Source organism: Myotis yumanensis, unplaced genomic scaffold, assembly GCF_028538775.1.
Source record: "Myotis yumanensis isolate MYYU_CA2020_CCGP unplaced genomic scaffold, mMyoYum1.0.hap1 SCAF_12, whole genome shotgun sequence".
In the NCBI taxonomy this organism is placed as follows: domain Eukaryota; kingdom Metazoa; phylum Chordata; class Mammalia; order Chiroptera; family Vespertilionidae; genus Myotis; species Myotis yumanensis.
In genome coordinates, this window is record NW_027223763.1 from 15,671,011 (window position 1) to 15,685,700 (window position 14,690).

At 49.6% G+C, this 14,690-nt stretch overlaps 1 protein-coding gene across 1 annotated transcript in view; it reads right to left on the bottom strand.

Moving 5' to 3' along the window:
- The window catches only part of TTLL11 (tubulin tyrosine ligase like 11), a 185,759-nt gene that overhangs the window by 25,285 nt on the left and 145,784 nt on the right, over positions 1-14,690 (bottom strand). Inside the window, exons 7-8 of the mRNA XM_070430842.1 lie at positions 12,033-12,284; positions 2,295-2,401 (exon numbers count right to left, since the gene is read on the bottom strand). Coding sequence (XP_070286943.1) covers positions 2,295-2,401; positions 12,033-12,284 — 359 coding nt within the window. The remainder of the gene's footprint in view (positions 1-2,294; positions 2,402-12,032; positions 12,285-14,690) is intronic.

Sequence of the window (14,690 nt, forward strand, 5' to 3'; positions counted from 1 at the left end):
TGAGGGTTAGCAATGATGTGAGCACCTACGAGATGATCTCAAAACTGCAGCTATTACCATCACTACTCCACACTCTCGGCTGAGGCAGGCGCCAGGCCTGGAGGGTCCCAGCCCGGGATTCTCTTGTCAGAATGCGCTAAAAATAAGTCTTTTCTCATCTCCTTAGCTTGGTCAGCAGACCCCAGAAAGGTGGCAGACCCCAGAAAATCTCTCCATGCCTGTACTGTGGGCACCCCCCATGGATTCCATGTCCAGGGAGCAATTTAAGAGGCAAACAAAACAGGAAAAGCTGCTCAGAATTAACAACGGGCCAGATGGTAATGCTAGTTTGAAGCAATAAAACATGATAAATAGCTTCCTGCGGCAACTCCTGATCAATTTCAATATTTAATAATTCCATTGCCACCCCACCCCCTCAGCTGGCCCCCTCCCCAGGATCCTGCCACCACTCCCCGCATTCAACTCACAGAGCAAACACTTTACTTTCTGAAGGCGTCAGCAAAAGCTGTCTGCTCAACTGTCACACGAGCGCCCTGGCCCCCCGAGATGATAATTAATCTGCCTACCCTCCTGTTGCCAGGGAAGCTGTGAGGGACGCCCACCGCACAGGAGCGCTCACCTTGTGGGTTCAAGGAGTGTTGCTATTCCCCAAGGTCTGCTTCTGAATTAGAGCTAGGCTGGGAGCTGGTGGTCATCTTACTCTAGGACCCAGTAGTAGGACAAAGCAACCGAGAAGGGGACAGTGGCAGTGTGGAGTGAGGGCCTGACCCACCAGTCGTGCCTCTGAGCCTCAGTTTCCCTCTCTGTACAATGGAGATAACCACACCCGTCTCCAGGAGGATTCTAGCCAGTGCTGCACATGTAAAGGGCCCGGCAGAGGGCGTGGCACGTAGGAAACACCCGACAATGGATGGGCAGCTGGGAGCATCATTATCCACTGTGAGGCCAATCAGCAAACGCAGCCTGAGCACCGACTTGCAGGAAGGGCCTGCTGGTCCCTGAGTCAGGAGGCTGCGGCCCAGGGCAGACCACAGGTGTGCGCTGGATCTGGCAGGGAGCACCTGCTGTCAGGCAGCGCACCCCAGATTCTCCCCAAGGGGTGCCTACTAACAAGATTAACTGCCAACAAGGGCTCCAAAGGCTTTCACACCCCTGACACAGGAGGCCTCAGGCACCCGGAGAGCAGGCGTCGGCACCATTTACAGGAGAAGAAACGGGGATTAGGAGGTGAAATGGCTTTTCAAGTTTACATCCTAGAACAGGCAGAGTCAGTTCCAACCTGGATCTCCCAACCCCATTGCATGTCTTCGCCACCAAATCACAGGAGAAAGTTGCTCCCAGGTACCCCCTCCGCTGGGAGTCCCTTTCGGAGGGAAGCCGGTGCCAAGGGACCGGAGCTGCCAGGTGAGCTGAGCTGAGTTTACTCATCTGTGAAATGAGCCTGGTGATCCCTTCTGCACGGGGACACTTACTGAGGGGTCTGCATGAAAGCACTTTGTAACTTTGTGATGAGGGGTACCAATGTCAGGTATGGTTATTATGACTTTGTAGAGAAACACCCTTTATAAGGAAAAAGATCAGAAACTCATCCACCTAAAGGTGGATCCTTCTAACTGAAGCCTCGACGTCATGTAACCTGGAGGCTCAAGTGGAAACATCTGTGTGGCCTTCAAGGCCTCAGCAGCCCCTGCAACCCCACATCCTCCGCTTCCCCCCTCCCTTCTCGCTCCAGCCCACCTAAGCCACTTGGGGTTCCCAGAGCCTTTCACAGGCAGCACCCCTGCTGGAGGGGTTCTGTCCCACCCTGTGCATCGGCTGATGGCATTCATGGCTCTCCCAGACGTCTCCTGTGGGTGTCCCTTACTAGGAGCGCCCCCTGGGTGCCCGAGAGCCTCTCTGTGCTTCCCGCCCACAGCACACATCCCACGGCACTAGTGTTGTGTTCTCATCTGCCTCCCACTCGACAGCAAATTTTTTCAGGGTGAGAACCAAGTGCTCTTCACTCTGGTCCATCCAGGGCCTGGCCCAGCATGTGCTTGGCGAGTGAGTGCAGAGGAAAGAATGAAAAAACAGGCGACAGAGTATTCCCACTATGAATGGAACCAAAGCCTTAAGCAAAAACAAGGGATTCTACTGGGGAATTAGAATTTGGGTGGGCACAGCCTTGTAGCAGACAGTGCCCCTGAACTCAAATTCAGCTCAATCCCTCACACTGATGGAATAACCTTGACCCTGAAAGGAATCAAAATGTACTGAACTCCCACGGGACATGGTGGAGGCCAGTCACCAGGTACCTGAATCCCGCTGGTCCAGGGTCATGGAGTTCCATCTCCTTGTGATGTCGATGTAGAGGATGTCCACGGCGGCCATAGACAAGCTGCTGCTGCTCAGCTTGCAATTCCTGCAAAAGACGAGAAGGGACATGTCACTGCTGGGCCAAACCCGTCTTGTTCTGTCTGGCGTCCAGGCCTCTGCCTGGGCTGTGTCCCTACATGGTTTTCTCTAATGATCATATCAGGTGCCTGGATGAGACTGGTGCTCCTTATATGACAAACCTTCCCTTCCCAGGGCTGGAGCTAAGGAAGGGTGCATGGCAGGGAATGGTGGGAGAGAAGGCTGGACATGTAAGTTGAGGTTAGATCATGTGGGCTCCTGTACTGGCTAATTAGGGTTTTAATGGGCTGCAAAGAGCAGTCATCTGTAATGAAGTGTGCCCACCTGTCCCTACACATCCATGTAGGTTTCTGTCTGCTCTGCAGAGGAAATGGGGACTCCACATTCCAAAACACACCCTACACGTGTCTTCCCCTTCCCCTCCGCTGGTCTCTGCAGAGGGAAGGAAAGCCGGGCCTGCAGTGCCGTGTTCTCCGGCCAGTGCCCCATAGCTGACAGAGGCACGCTCAGTGGCAGTGATAACAGCGCGTCACCAGCACCCGTGCAGGTGTCACTGCTATGCAGAGTGACCCCCCTCCCCCAGGAAACACTCACCAGGAAAGTCCTGGGGCCAAATCTGCAGACAGGGGCTCAAAGCCTCTGCACTTGACCATCTCAGTCTGTCCCCTGGAGATTCTACATGGCCCGAGTCAGCACTGCGAGCCCAGGACTCCCAGAGCAGAATGGCAAGGCTCCCCACACCCCGTGTGTGGGCTGAGGCAGCATCGCTGGGGACCCCTGATGCTCATTTCTGACTTTAGGGGAGTCACCTGAAAACCCAGGAGGAGGGAGAGGGCAGGGCTCTGAGGTCCCCTAGTTTAGGAGCAGAGAGGCCAAGAGAGCCAGGTTTTCAGTCTGATGTCAGCAATGGTGCGCCCTGCTGACAAGTCACAGGGTGTTTGGAATCCTCCTCCTCCCCAATTGTGTCTTATTTGTTGTTGTTTTTTTGGTCTGGAAACGTGGGGAGGCAGTCTGGCACACAAAAAAGAGCACGATTTGGGCATTCGACAGACCAGGATTGAAATCCTGCGACTTACTTAAACCTCCAAGCCTTTATTTGTTGGTCTCTAAATGAAGATAATAATACCCGCCCCATGGCTGATGTGAAGATGAGATGAGGAGCCGGCATGGTGCCTGGCACCGGTTGGTCCATGACAACTCTTGGCTCCCTCTCCATCTCTTTCCCCTTTCTCCTCTCTTCCTCCAGAACTTGAGCCATCTCAGCCCGTGAGAGGTTGCCTGCGGCTGACCTTGTGGTGAGCGGCCCTGTCCAGTCTGGAGAAATGCTGCTGGCCAGTCAATGTGTGGGTGCAGGGCTCGGCTCCCCTGGCCTGGCCTGTGCTGTGAGGAGATCCCAACACTGGCTGGATTTGCCTGACAACCCTGAAAGTGAGACCTCTGGGATAGCTGTCCATTGGCTGAACTACATTCAATGCTGCTTTCAACTTTCCAAACATGTCCACATCCATCGCCCCCCAGCTAATGATAAAATGGTTCTTTGCGTTTCCATTTGTCATCATCCCTTGTGTGAATATCTTCCTTAGGAACCTGACAGGCCAGGGGTTGACTGGCAAGCAGGATTTGGGCATTTCAGAGGCCCCTCTCCAAACCCACGCACATCCCTAACAAGGGTGCCGGAAGTGTGCCGGCAGGAGCATGGACGAGGCTGATGCTCCTTATATGCTAGCACACTCTCTGGCTTCACCCCCCTACCTTCCTTTCTTCCCCGCCAGCCCTGTGCATATTTCTTAAGCCATCAATTCACATCCTGCTTCCTCCTGGGCTGGCTCCATATTTCAATCACCAGTCACGGTGGCAGACTTCAAAGCACATCAGTGCACAGTTATTGAGCCCCAGTAACAACATGTCAGCGGACGCTGAGCTTGTCACATCCCCGGTCACCATGATGACTATCTCTATGGGGCTCCCTGGGGCGGGGCTCGTCTCTCCCCAGGTATTCCAACGCCCTGCACCGCTCCCTCCCAAAGCTTCATCAGGGAGGGAGTGGCCATGGTTTTCTCTAATTATCATATCAGTGTCCTCTGGGCTCCCTGCTCCCCCCAGGACAGGAGCGCTGCTGCTTGCTCTGTGGGTTAATAGAGTATAAAGAGTGAAACCGAACTGACCGCTGGTATGTAGTTATTTTTTTCCCTGACAGGTGGAAAATAGAAGTGTCGAACCTTTAGCAGGAGCCGTAATTTACCAAAAAGAATTCTCCACTTATCCCTTTTCCAAGGAAACTCATTCTCCCGGGTGATGCCGGCAAGTACAGTTGATCGCAACATCTGCTGCGGGGACGGGAGGAATCCATGCTGGCTGCAGCGGGCAGGAAGTGCTTTAAAAGGATTTGGATTCTGTAGGCAGTTTTGGGGGCACCATCTGCATGCGAGGCCTTTTCCTGCCCATTAGCTCTCTGGATCTTTACAACTGCTCTACGAGGGAAGTATTCTTAGTCCCATTTCAGTGATGGGTAAGCTGAGACTCAGCCCGAAATTACACAGCTGGAATTCACATCAAGTCGTCCTCTGGAGAATAGGGTGGCCGACTTGGGAGCTTTGGGGAGATGTGGGGAGGTGGCCCAGACCTGGGCCCCAGGAAGAACCCAGAATGCAAGACACAAAGTCTCCGGAGGCCCCAGGAAATCAGGAGATGGTAGAGAGCCCCTGCTGGGAATCTTTGGGATATAAGGCTGGGACAATGACAGGGTCACTGGAATACAGGCTCTCCCAGATTTGTCTCTGTGGTTATAACATTCTCAATAGACATTCCAAAAGGGAAGGACTCTGGGGCTCAAGACTTTAGAATTAATTTTCATCCATCCATCCACTCAATGCAGAATTTATTTTGTGTCCACTACATCAGGCAGTATTCTGGGCCCAATAAGTGATGCAAAGCAGAATCAGTCTCAGGTACCACTCTCGGAAGTGACAGTGACCTCGGAGCCTGGGGTAAAAATGTGAAGCCTTGGTAGCCCTGAATCTTAAGACAGTTTCCCTTAATGTCCTGGGATGCAGTTGTTCAAATGTCTAAAGGATAAATTCTTCAGTAGAAGAAGAGTCCAAGCAATATGGTACCATGAGAAGCCAGAAAAATTCCTAAGAAAAGATGGGCTAGCAATGTACATGGGAAAAGTGACCTGTGAAGTCAAACGCACAGGATCCTGAACCTTGAACTTGCTGTGTGACCTTGAGCAAGTCACTGACACTCTCTGCATCTAAATTTCCTTATTTGTATAAGAATTAGGCTACTCACCACACGAAACTGTTTTGAGGACTAGCTCAGTGCCTGGAACATGTCGGGAAGTGACAAATACTCCCAGCCTTCCTCCATGATGCAGAACCAGCTTGAAGAAATGTTTTGTTTTTAGAATCAAAGGAATTTGGGCACAGATGATGGGAGAGAATCACAAATCATTCAAGTTCATTAGGATCCCAAATATAGAAGGATTTGAAATGATCATCCCCATTTCCTTTCAACAACTACCGACATCTCATGGGAAATTTAGACGCCAACTTTTTCCACTCCATAAAATCCTATTTATAGAATTTCTTTTGTGTTCATCCTTCTCTGTGCAGAGAGGGAGCTTATTTTTATCTGGAGACGTGCCTATAAGGTGAAAACTAACAAATGATCAATATTGGTTTTAAAAAACACAAGCCACTATCTAAACACCTAGGGGGCGAGGGGAAGCAACTCCGGTTAATAATGCATATAGCATATTAAAGGCTATTGCAACCCCAGGTGTGGACTCTCACAATATTGCCAGAAAGAGGTCATCAGGGAAGGGGGGATTTTCAAAGTCACGGAGGAGTTAATGCCAGAGGAGAGGCAAGACCCCTTACACTTCCCTTCTAGAACATTCTAACACACCATGTTGCCTCTCAAAAAATAACACCCCCCCCCCCCACAGCTACCCATTATGAAGCCTATTAATATCTCCTTTTGAGAGAAGGGGGCAGAATGGGGAAAAAGAGAAAATCATTTTCTAATTTAAAAGGAGACCAGGATCAGAGACCACGGAGGGATGAGCGGGGATCTCCAAGGAGGAGAGTCTGCACGAAGCAAAAATGCTCAGGGTGTGGGGCAGCCGCTTCCATTGTCTAGAAACCAACCCAGTTGCGGCAAACTGTTTAGTTCTCAGGCTCCGGAGATGGCAATGCAGTGTGTGGGAACTGATGTCAAATCCTGATGGAGGACACGCTCGGAAACCGTGTTCTTAGTGAATTACACAGGACGCCCCCAAATTAGCAATCCAGGCGCAGGAAAACAACACAAATGCATTTCTCTCAGAGGAAGCTGTCACACTGAGGAGCCAGATCATTTCTGTTTCTCAGAGAAAGAGAAGTCTCCACACCCCAGCAATTATTATGAAATAATAATAAAGAGGAGACAGAGAAAGAGGCACTTAATTCATGGTAATTTGTGCTACTCTTATGTGCCTCCCAAGGAGATGACAGGAAAAGCTGGTTAGACAGTTAAGTCTAGACAAGAGAACGACAGTTCCTTATTCCTCATTTCCTGGTGGAAGAGAAAAATAGGACATGGCCGGACCGGCATTAGCATAACTCACTCCTGAAACTGCTGATCTGTGCAGCACACTGTGAGCGATGGTCACTGGAAATAAATTCAGCTGGAATGTTGGCTATTTTGTTCCCTCCAGTTCTCTTCAAGGAACGTGGAGAGAGAGAGTGGTGGTAGCGATGAAAGCCAAGGACAGCCTCTGCCCTGTGTGGGCTCTGAACGGAGGCTCCGTCTGTCCGGCCAACGTGTGTGTTTCCCGAGCAGTGCTCCAGAGAAGTCACTTGGTTCAATTTGACATAAGGCATAAATACTATTAATTTATAACGAAGCGAATTTTAAACAAAATGCAAAGGAGAGAGGGAGACTAGTTGTTAGCAAGAGAAAATGCTTGTTGTTAAATTTAGCTGGCAAGGCCGAACATACTCAGATAAACCTGAAAGCAGAGGGTATTGTCTTTTATGATTAAACTGCTGTTGGGATCTCTTGGTACATTTTAAAAAGGAAAAATCTATTAACAGCCATGCAACGTTTTCTCTATTTCTTCCTGTATCTTAATTACTCTGGACATTTGCTGCTGGGTGTGTATGTGTGTGTGTGTGTGTGTGTGTGTTTCTCAGGGGTTTGGGGGGGCTCACTATCTGAGCCCGTCTGCTCTGCTGCCGCCATCCCCCTGCAGACATCGCCATCCCTGCAGACATCGCCATCCCACTGCAGACATCACCACCCCACTGCAGACATCGCCACCCCACCTCAGACAGCGCCATCCCACTGCAGACATCACCACCCCACTGCAGACATCGCCACCCCACTGCAGACATCGCCACCCCACCTCAGACAGCGCCATCCCACTGCAGACATCGCCATCCCACCGCAGACAGCGCCATCCCACCTCAGACATCGCCATCCCACTGCAGACATCGCCATCCCCACCGCAGACATCGCCATCCCCACTGCAGACATCGCCATCCCACCGCAGACATCGCCATCCCACCGCAGACATCGCCACCCCACTGCAGACATCACCATCCCACCGCAGACATCGCCATCCCCACTGCAGACATCGCCACCCCACTGCAGACATCGCCACCCCACTGCAGACATCGCCACCCCACCTCAGACAGCGCCATCCCACCTCAGACATCGCCATCCCACTGCAGACATCGCCACCCCACCGCAGACATCGCCACCCCACCGCAGACATCGCCACCCCACCTCAGACAGCGCCATCCCACCTCAGACATCGCCATCCCACTGCAGACATCGCCACCCCACCTCAGACAGCGCCATCCCACCGCAGACATCGCCATCCCACCTCAGACATCGCCATCCCACTGCAGACATCGCCACCCCACCTCAGACAGCGCCATCCCACCGCAGACATCGCCATCCCACCGCAGACATCGCCGTCCCACCTCAGACAGCGCCATCCCACCGCAGACATCGCCATCCCACTGCAGACATCGCCATCCCACTGCAGACATCGCCATCCCCACCTCAGACAGCGCCATCCCACCTCAGACAGCGCCATCCCACTGCAGACATCGCCATCCCACTGCAGACATCGCCATCCCTGCAGACATCGCCATCCCTGCAGACATCGTGCTCCCTTCTCAAGGTCGCTGTCCTCCCTCTAACACACACTAACACAGATGGGGAATGATGGCTGCGGGACCTAACAGTCTCTAACATCACAAAATCATTTTTTCATGCAAATGCCCTTAATTATAGAGAACAAAGGGATGGAAAAGCAGAAAGCTGATCACGCAGAGACAGATTTGTAGCGATATTTCTGACATCACCCAGTTCCAGTCTGAGCGCATTGTAGGAATCTTCTCGGTGAGAACCATTCCCCATTGCTTTCTTTTCAGGGCGGTGTGTGGACACAGCAGTCCTCTTACTGTGCTCCTGGCTTCTCACACAGAAGCTCACACGCCCGTGCTCTCGATGGCAGCCACGCTTTCACTGAACCCCCATAGGGTTTAAAAGTTATTTTCTGAATGGCCAACACTGATACACGTATATTGGGATTCTACACAGAAACCAGCAGTTCTAGTTTCTCCTGAAAAATCACAAGCTGGGGCTGCTAGCCCAGCTATCCTCCCCGCGGTGCTCTCCAGGCTCCAGGCTGTCCGCCTTCCTTCTCCAGATCAGTCACTGCGTCTGGGTGGCTTCCCGCCTGCTCCTGGGGGCACCGGAGAGTGTGATTCCTATGGTTCACTAGCTTTTCTAACCCCCCTCGCTCTTCTCTTTTAGAATTTTATTAGGAATAAAAAGGAAGCATTCAGTTTCCACCATCAATTTAGCCTGATGATCAACCTTTCCTCGTTTCTGAACATGAGCCACTCACGAACGCCATTCTCAGGCTCTCCCCGCTGCCTGGACGGGGTAGCCCTCCTTCACTCGCAGGCAAACTTGGGCTTATAACAGTCCAAACCTGCCTCCTCTGGGCCTGTCTTGATTCCACCAGGCAGAGGAAGGGTCCCCTCTTCTGTCCCTTCTTCTGTCTGCTATCCCATGGCTCTGCCAAGGATTGCATTTAAATGACTTGTTCCCTGTGTGCTGTCTGTTAGACTGAGAATCCCCTGAGGGTAGGTGGGGCTCCATTATTTATCTCTGATTGCCCTATGGCTACTGGGTGCTCGGGAGAAGTTGTTAGGTCAAACCACACACTGTCCTTTCCCACACGAGGCTGAGATAGAGCAGAGCAGGCCTCCCAGGGCCAGGTCCCCTCAGTACCCAGGCTGTTGTCCACATAAAGCCGAGCCATTCCTCACACTTTTTTTAAAAAAAATATATTTTATTGATTTTTTACAGAGAAGAAGGGAGAGGGATAGAGAGTTAGAAACATTGATGAGAGAGAAACATCGATCAGCTTCCTCCTACACACCTCCTACTGGGGATGTGCCTGCAACCAAGGTACATGCCCTTGACCGGAATCGAACCTGGGACCTTTCAGTCCGCAGGCCGACGCTCTATCCACTGAGCCAAACCAGTTAGGGCCCTCCCTCACTCTTGTGGGTCTTCTGTGCAATGGCACAGGGGCTGGGAAGGGCCCAGGAAGCTCCTGCCTTTGCTCTGGAAGGTCTGAGACCCCGGACGTGTCATGCTGAGAGAAGACTGCGCACCCTCATCACTCCCCTCTGTCCCTGCACATGTCCACGGCACCTCAAGAGCCCTCATGACTCGGGGCCCCTGTCACTGAGCTGTTTCCCTATGTCCCAGGCCACAGCAATCACAAAGGGGCAGAGAATGTTTACCTATTTTTCTCCTCTTCCTCGTTGTCGTCACTGTATTAGGACAGCAATATATACAGAACAATTCTATTTCCCAGCTTCCCATACAGATGGCAGTGGCCAAGAAGATAGATGAAATGGGAGTCATTGAATACAGCTTCTGGAAAGCTTTGGAAAGGGGTCTAATTCATTTGGCAGAGGCCTTCTGCACATCCTCCTTTCTTCCTCCTTCCTGCCTGGAACTTGGCCATGATGGCTGGATTTTGAGCAGCCACCTTATGAACACAAGGCAACTCTGAAGCTAGAAGCTCATGCTGAGGATGGATGAGCCGAAAGACAGAAAGTGGGGTGCTGACCACTTTGTGGAGTCATTAACCAGCCCTAGAACCCCCACTGCCAAACTTCCTGTTATACGACAGAAACGAATCGCACTATCTAAACCATTTAAAGGTGGGTATCCATTACTGCACATCAAATGAAATTCCTAAGTGAGTCAGAGGGTGTTGTTATTTTCTCAGGGAAATAACAACATGTGTCTGTTGACTTTCTTGAAATTTCAACTGCCTACTAGAAATAATAACCAGACTCCCATTTAACAAACAGATCCCCTGAACTAGGCACTGGGCCAGGAGTTTTATGATATATTATATCCCAACCTCATGATAACCTTGCAAGGCAGGAGAGATTGTTCCCATTTTACCGATGAGACTCAGAGGAGACAGCGACTTGCCCAAAGCCACACAGTAATGCACTTGGCTTTGAAGCCAGACCCCAAAGCCTGTGCTCTTCCACTAGCTTTCTTTTTGCCCCTGAAACTAACACAAAGCCCTTCTCAAAATCACCGAGCAAATACTACTTCAGGGTTACTGAAATGGCAAAAATTCCGCTGATACTGCCATTTACCATTCTATCAGAAACATCAGAGTTAGAGTTAGAGTTTGTAAAATTCCGTTAGCGAAAACTGGGACAAAAAATGGTTCCTCAGTCAAAACTTCTAATTATTTGCTTTAGTGAATAAACCATGAAGTGTGTGACTTTGAGGAGCAAGGTAGAGATAGTAAAACCAACAATGAGAAAAACAATGGTAGCATCAATGCTGACAGTTTGTCTGAGGTGTACAACACACTGTGCTGGGGTACAGGAAGCTTCACCCCATTTGATAGGTCCATCGAGGTTCAGAGATGGTCATTAATTTGCCCAAGGGTTACACAGCTAGTACGTGCTCCCGTATTGCCCCCACATGTCCCAGGTAAGAGGCAAATGACGAATAATCTACAGAGATTAAGTGGCAATGGCTTATTTTGTAGGTGTCAGCAAAAATCTAGTTTTATCTTGAAAATCATGCAAAATTTGTATTATACTCTATAATATAACCTTGTTATCTTTATAGTAGAGCAAACGTGTTAAATTATTTATTGACTGAATTATTTAACTTTTCTCTCCTGAAACTGACACTTTGGAAAGATGCGCCTTGTCTCTTGTCTGTGGCTTCATAAACGCTCCCCATGCAGCCACATGCTGCTGGGAGAACATCAGCCCAGTTCCGGAAGCCCAGGTCTGTCTGAGTCCAGGGGGGAATTACTTATTTGTGGTTTAAAGACCTAGTTCAAGGTAGCACAGAATTGTTTTTTAACCACAACATAAGGTTGTGAATGCTGACACACTCATAATATCCATTCATTCATTCAACAAAGAAGACACTGGTCAGATCCAACTGTAGGGGGACCCTGACCCAGCACCACAGCCCCCTGTCCCCAGCAGCAGTAGGGCAGATGGGATTGGCCAGAAGTGGGGCTGGACCCTACCCTGCCCGCAGCCCAGGTCAGAAGGGCCGGTCTCACTGACCTTATGAAGGTACGGAAGCCTGTTGGTCCTAACTTCATTGTCCCCTTGATTCCCAGGAACCGGATAAACAAGTTTGCCATCCTGTCCACCAGGCGCAGGTAGTTGAACTGCTTGGCATACTTGGGGAACACCTGCTTGAGGCAGATGGAGGGCAGGTGGGCTTCAGGTTTGGGGTTGCCTTCCGAGGCGATGGCCAGATCATTGTCGGAAGGATCTTCCTTTCCGGCTGGTGGGTTCTCCAGCTGCTGAGACCTGAAGCACACAAGGGATTAACAATTGAACCAACTGGAGCAGGCTTTACAGCACAGAGAGACTTTCTCTTGCACAATATCCTTTCCTTTAGAGTTACAGCAACCTCGGGAGGTGGGTATTGTCACCATTTTTACTGTACAGACCAGAGAACTGACCTCAGAGAAGCAACCTGCCCACACTCACAGAGCCAGTCCATGCCAAAGCCAGGATTCAGACTCAGGACAGGGCCTGCCCTGGAAACTTACGCTTCCCCCATCCTACCATCCTGGTTTCCCAATAGGACAACTTCCTTTACTATATATACTCAGGATTCAAGAGAATACTCTTTATTATGGAACCGTCTGGATTTTATTTTTAAACTCCTACTTATGGGTAGTAATTGAATAATTAAGAAATATAAAAATCTCATTGAGGGTTGGCAAGAAGCCATAGGCACGGTTAAATGAACAATTTGCAAAGATACATCAGTTATGTTTCTAGGAATAGGCACAATTATATTTTCGGGCTTAACTATTTTCTTATTTGGAACGCATACAAAAAATGGTTATATTGCTGTGATTCCTTAGTCAGGATGTTTTATGAAATTATTCTGATATTCAAGAAAATTCAACAGTGTTCTGGGGACATAAATGCTCCCTCCTGCAAAGGGGAGCCGCCCGGGTTCCCAGGGGGTGCAACTTTCCGGCAGCCAAACTGGCTTCATCCTCATCTCCTTCAACTGGAGGCAGGAAGTAAAAGTCAGGTGGTTCCTTCTCAGATGAAATGAAATGCTCTCCTATTAAGGTTATCGGAAGAAAGATGAGAAAAAGCAAGCAGCATTGCTGATGGAAGTTAGCGCTTAAGTGACTTATCACTAGATAAGTGGTAAGCACCGACTTTATAAGCACTCATTAAGTTGATGTTAAAGGGAAGATTCGGAAATGTACGGTGTGAATACACTTAGTGACCAGGAAAACAGCTCAGAAAATGTGTCAATCGACACAACTGTCCCACCTGCACGATCTCGTGTGCTCTTCACGCAGCCCTGTGAGGTAGTCTGTGATTATTATACCCCTGTTCCAGATGGAGACACTGAGGCCCAGCAGGGTGGGGCACCTCTGCGCCCTGGCTGGCCCCGAGTCATAAACCCGTGCTTCTCACCAGTGCTCACTCCATTTTGCCATCATTACTCTGCAGCACATCATATACACGTCGGGGCTTACAACACCCTAAGTGCTGCTATTTATTGTTTGCTTTAAATCGTTTTTATGGGCTCTAATAGTAATTCATGCCCTTTGTAGACAACTTGAGAAATGTATTACGGAATCAAAACCATTTGTAACCCCACGAGTCAGGGATGAACTGTGTTAACGTTTTGATTTATCTGTAAAGTTAGGATCACATGACACACAGTTAAAATCCTTCTTCTTGCACACTGTAAGTATCTTCCCGTGGCACTGAACATGTTTTCAGGAGCTCAATTTCTCATGGACACGCAACGCTTCATAGTGTGCCTGAACCATCACTGAATTAAGAAGTGAGTGTCTGCAGGGCCTGTCTTTGACTAAACAGTCAGGTGACCTAAGTGATGTGCTCCCTCAGAAACAACACGTGTGACTAGATGCAGCCTTGGTGTCATTCTGTCCAATGACATCATCGATTTCCTTTTATTATGGTCTAATGTACATAACATGCACTCACCATTTTTAAGTATTTGAAGTGTATGACCCTATGGCATCCAGTACCTTCACAATGTTGCAGAACCCTCTCTAGTTCCATAACAGTCTCACAATGATGTCATTTTAGAGAAGAAACCTTAATCCTAGGGAGACATCAATACCCACAGGCCATTTAATCAGCAGGCCCTCCAGCGTGGTGGCCTTAGCTCGGTTGTCCTGGTGATGGGGACCTCTCAGGTCTTCCCGATGGCATGTCAGAGGATGTCTCCCTCCAGGGTCCACAGCCTGCGTCCCACCTGCCCTCAGAGCCTTTCACGTTTCTCTCAAGGGCCGCAGAGCACTCCGGATGGATGACCACCATTCCCTTCCTTCTGCATCCCAATTAACAACCTCAAGATGAAAAGGGCCTTCCAAGCCACAGATGCCATTTTCCTGGACTCAAAACCACAGATCCAGGGGGAAAGGGTTTTACTCGAGAGGAAGAAGGTAGTAAAGATATAGCTGATATATAAGAGGAAATAAAACAATGAGGAATAGTATCTCTGCTGGAGATAATTTCAGTTATCACATTGAGATCCAGGTTATCACAAATACTATAAAATCTTGTTTTTACTTAACAGCACTTTAATGGAAATGTCGGGCTTATGAAATAGAAGTGACTAGTAAAAAATATAAATCAAGCTTACTAGTCCGTTGGGCAGTTTTTTAAAATTGAATTTGGTGTATCCTTGATTCATTAAAATAGGGG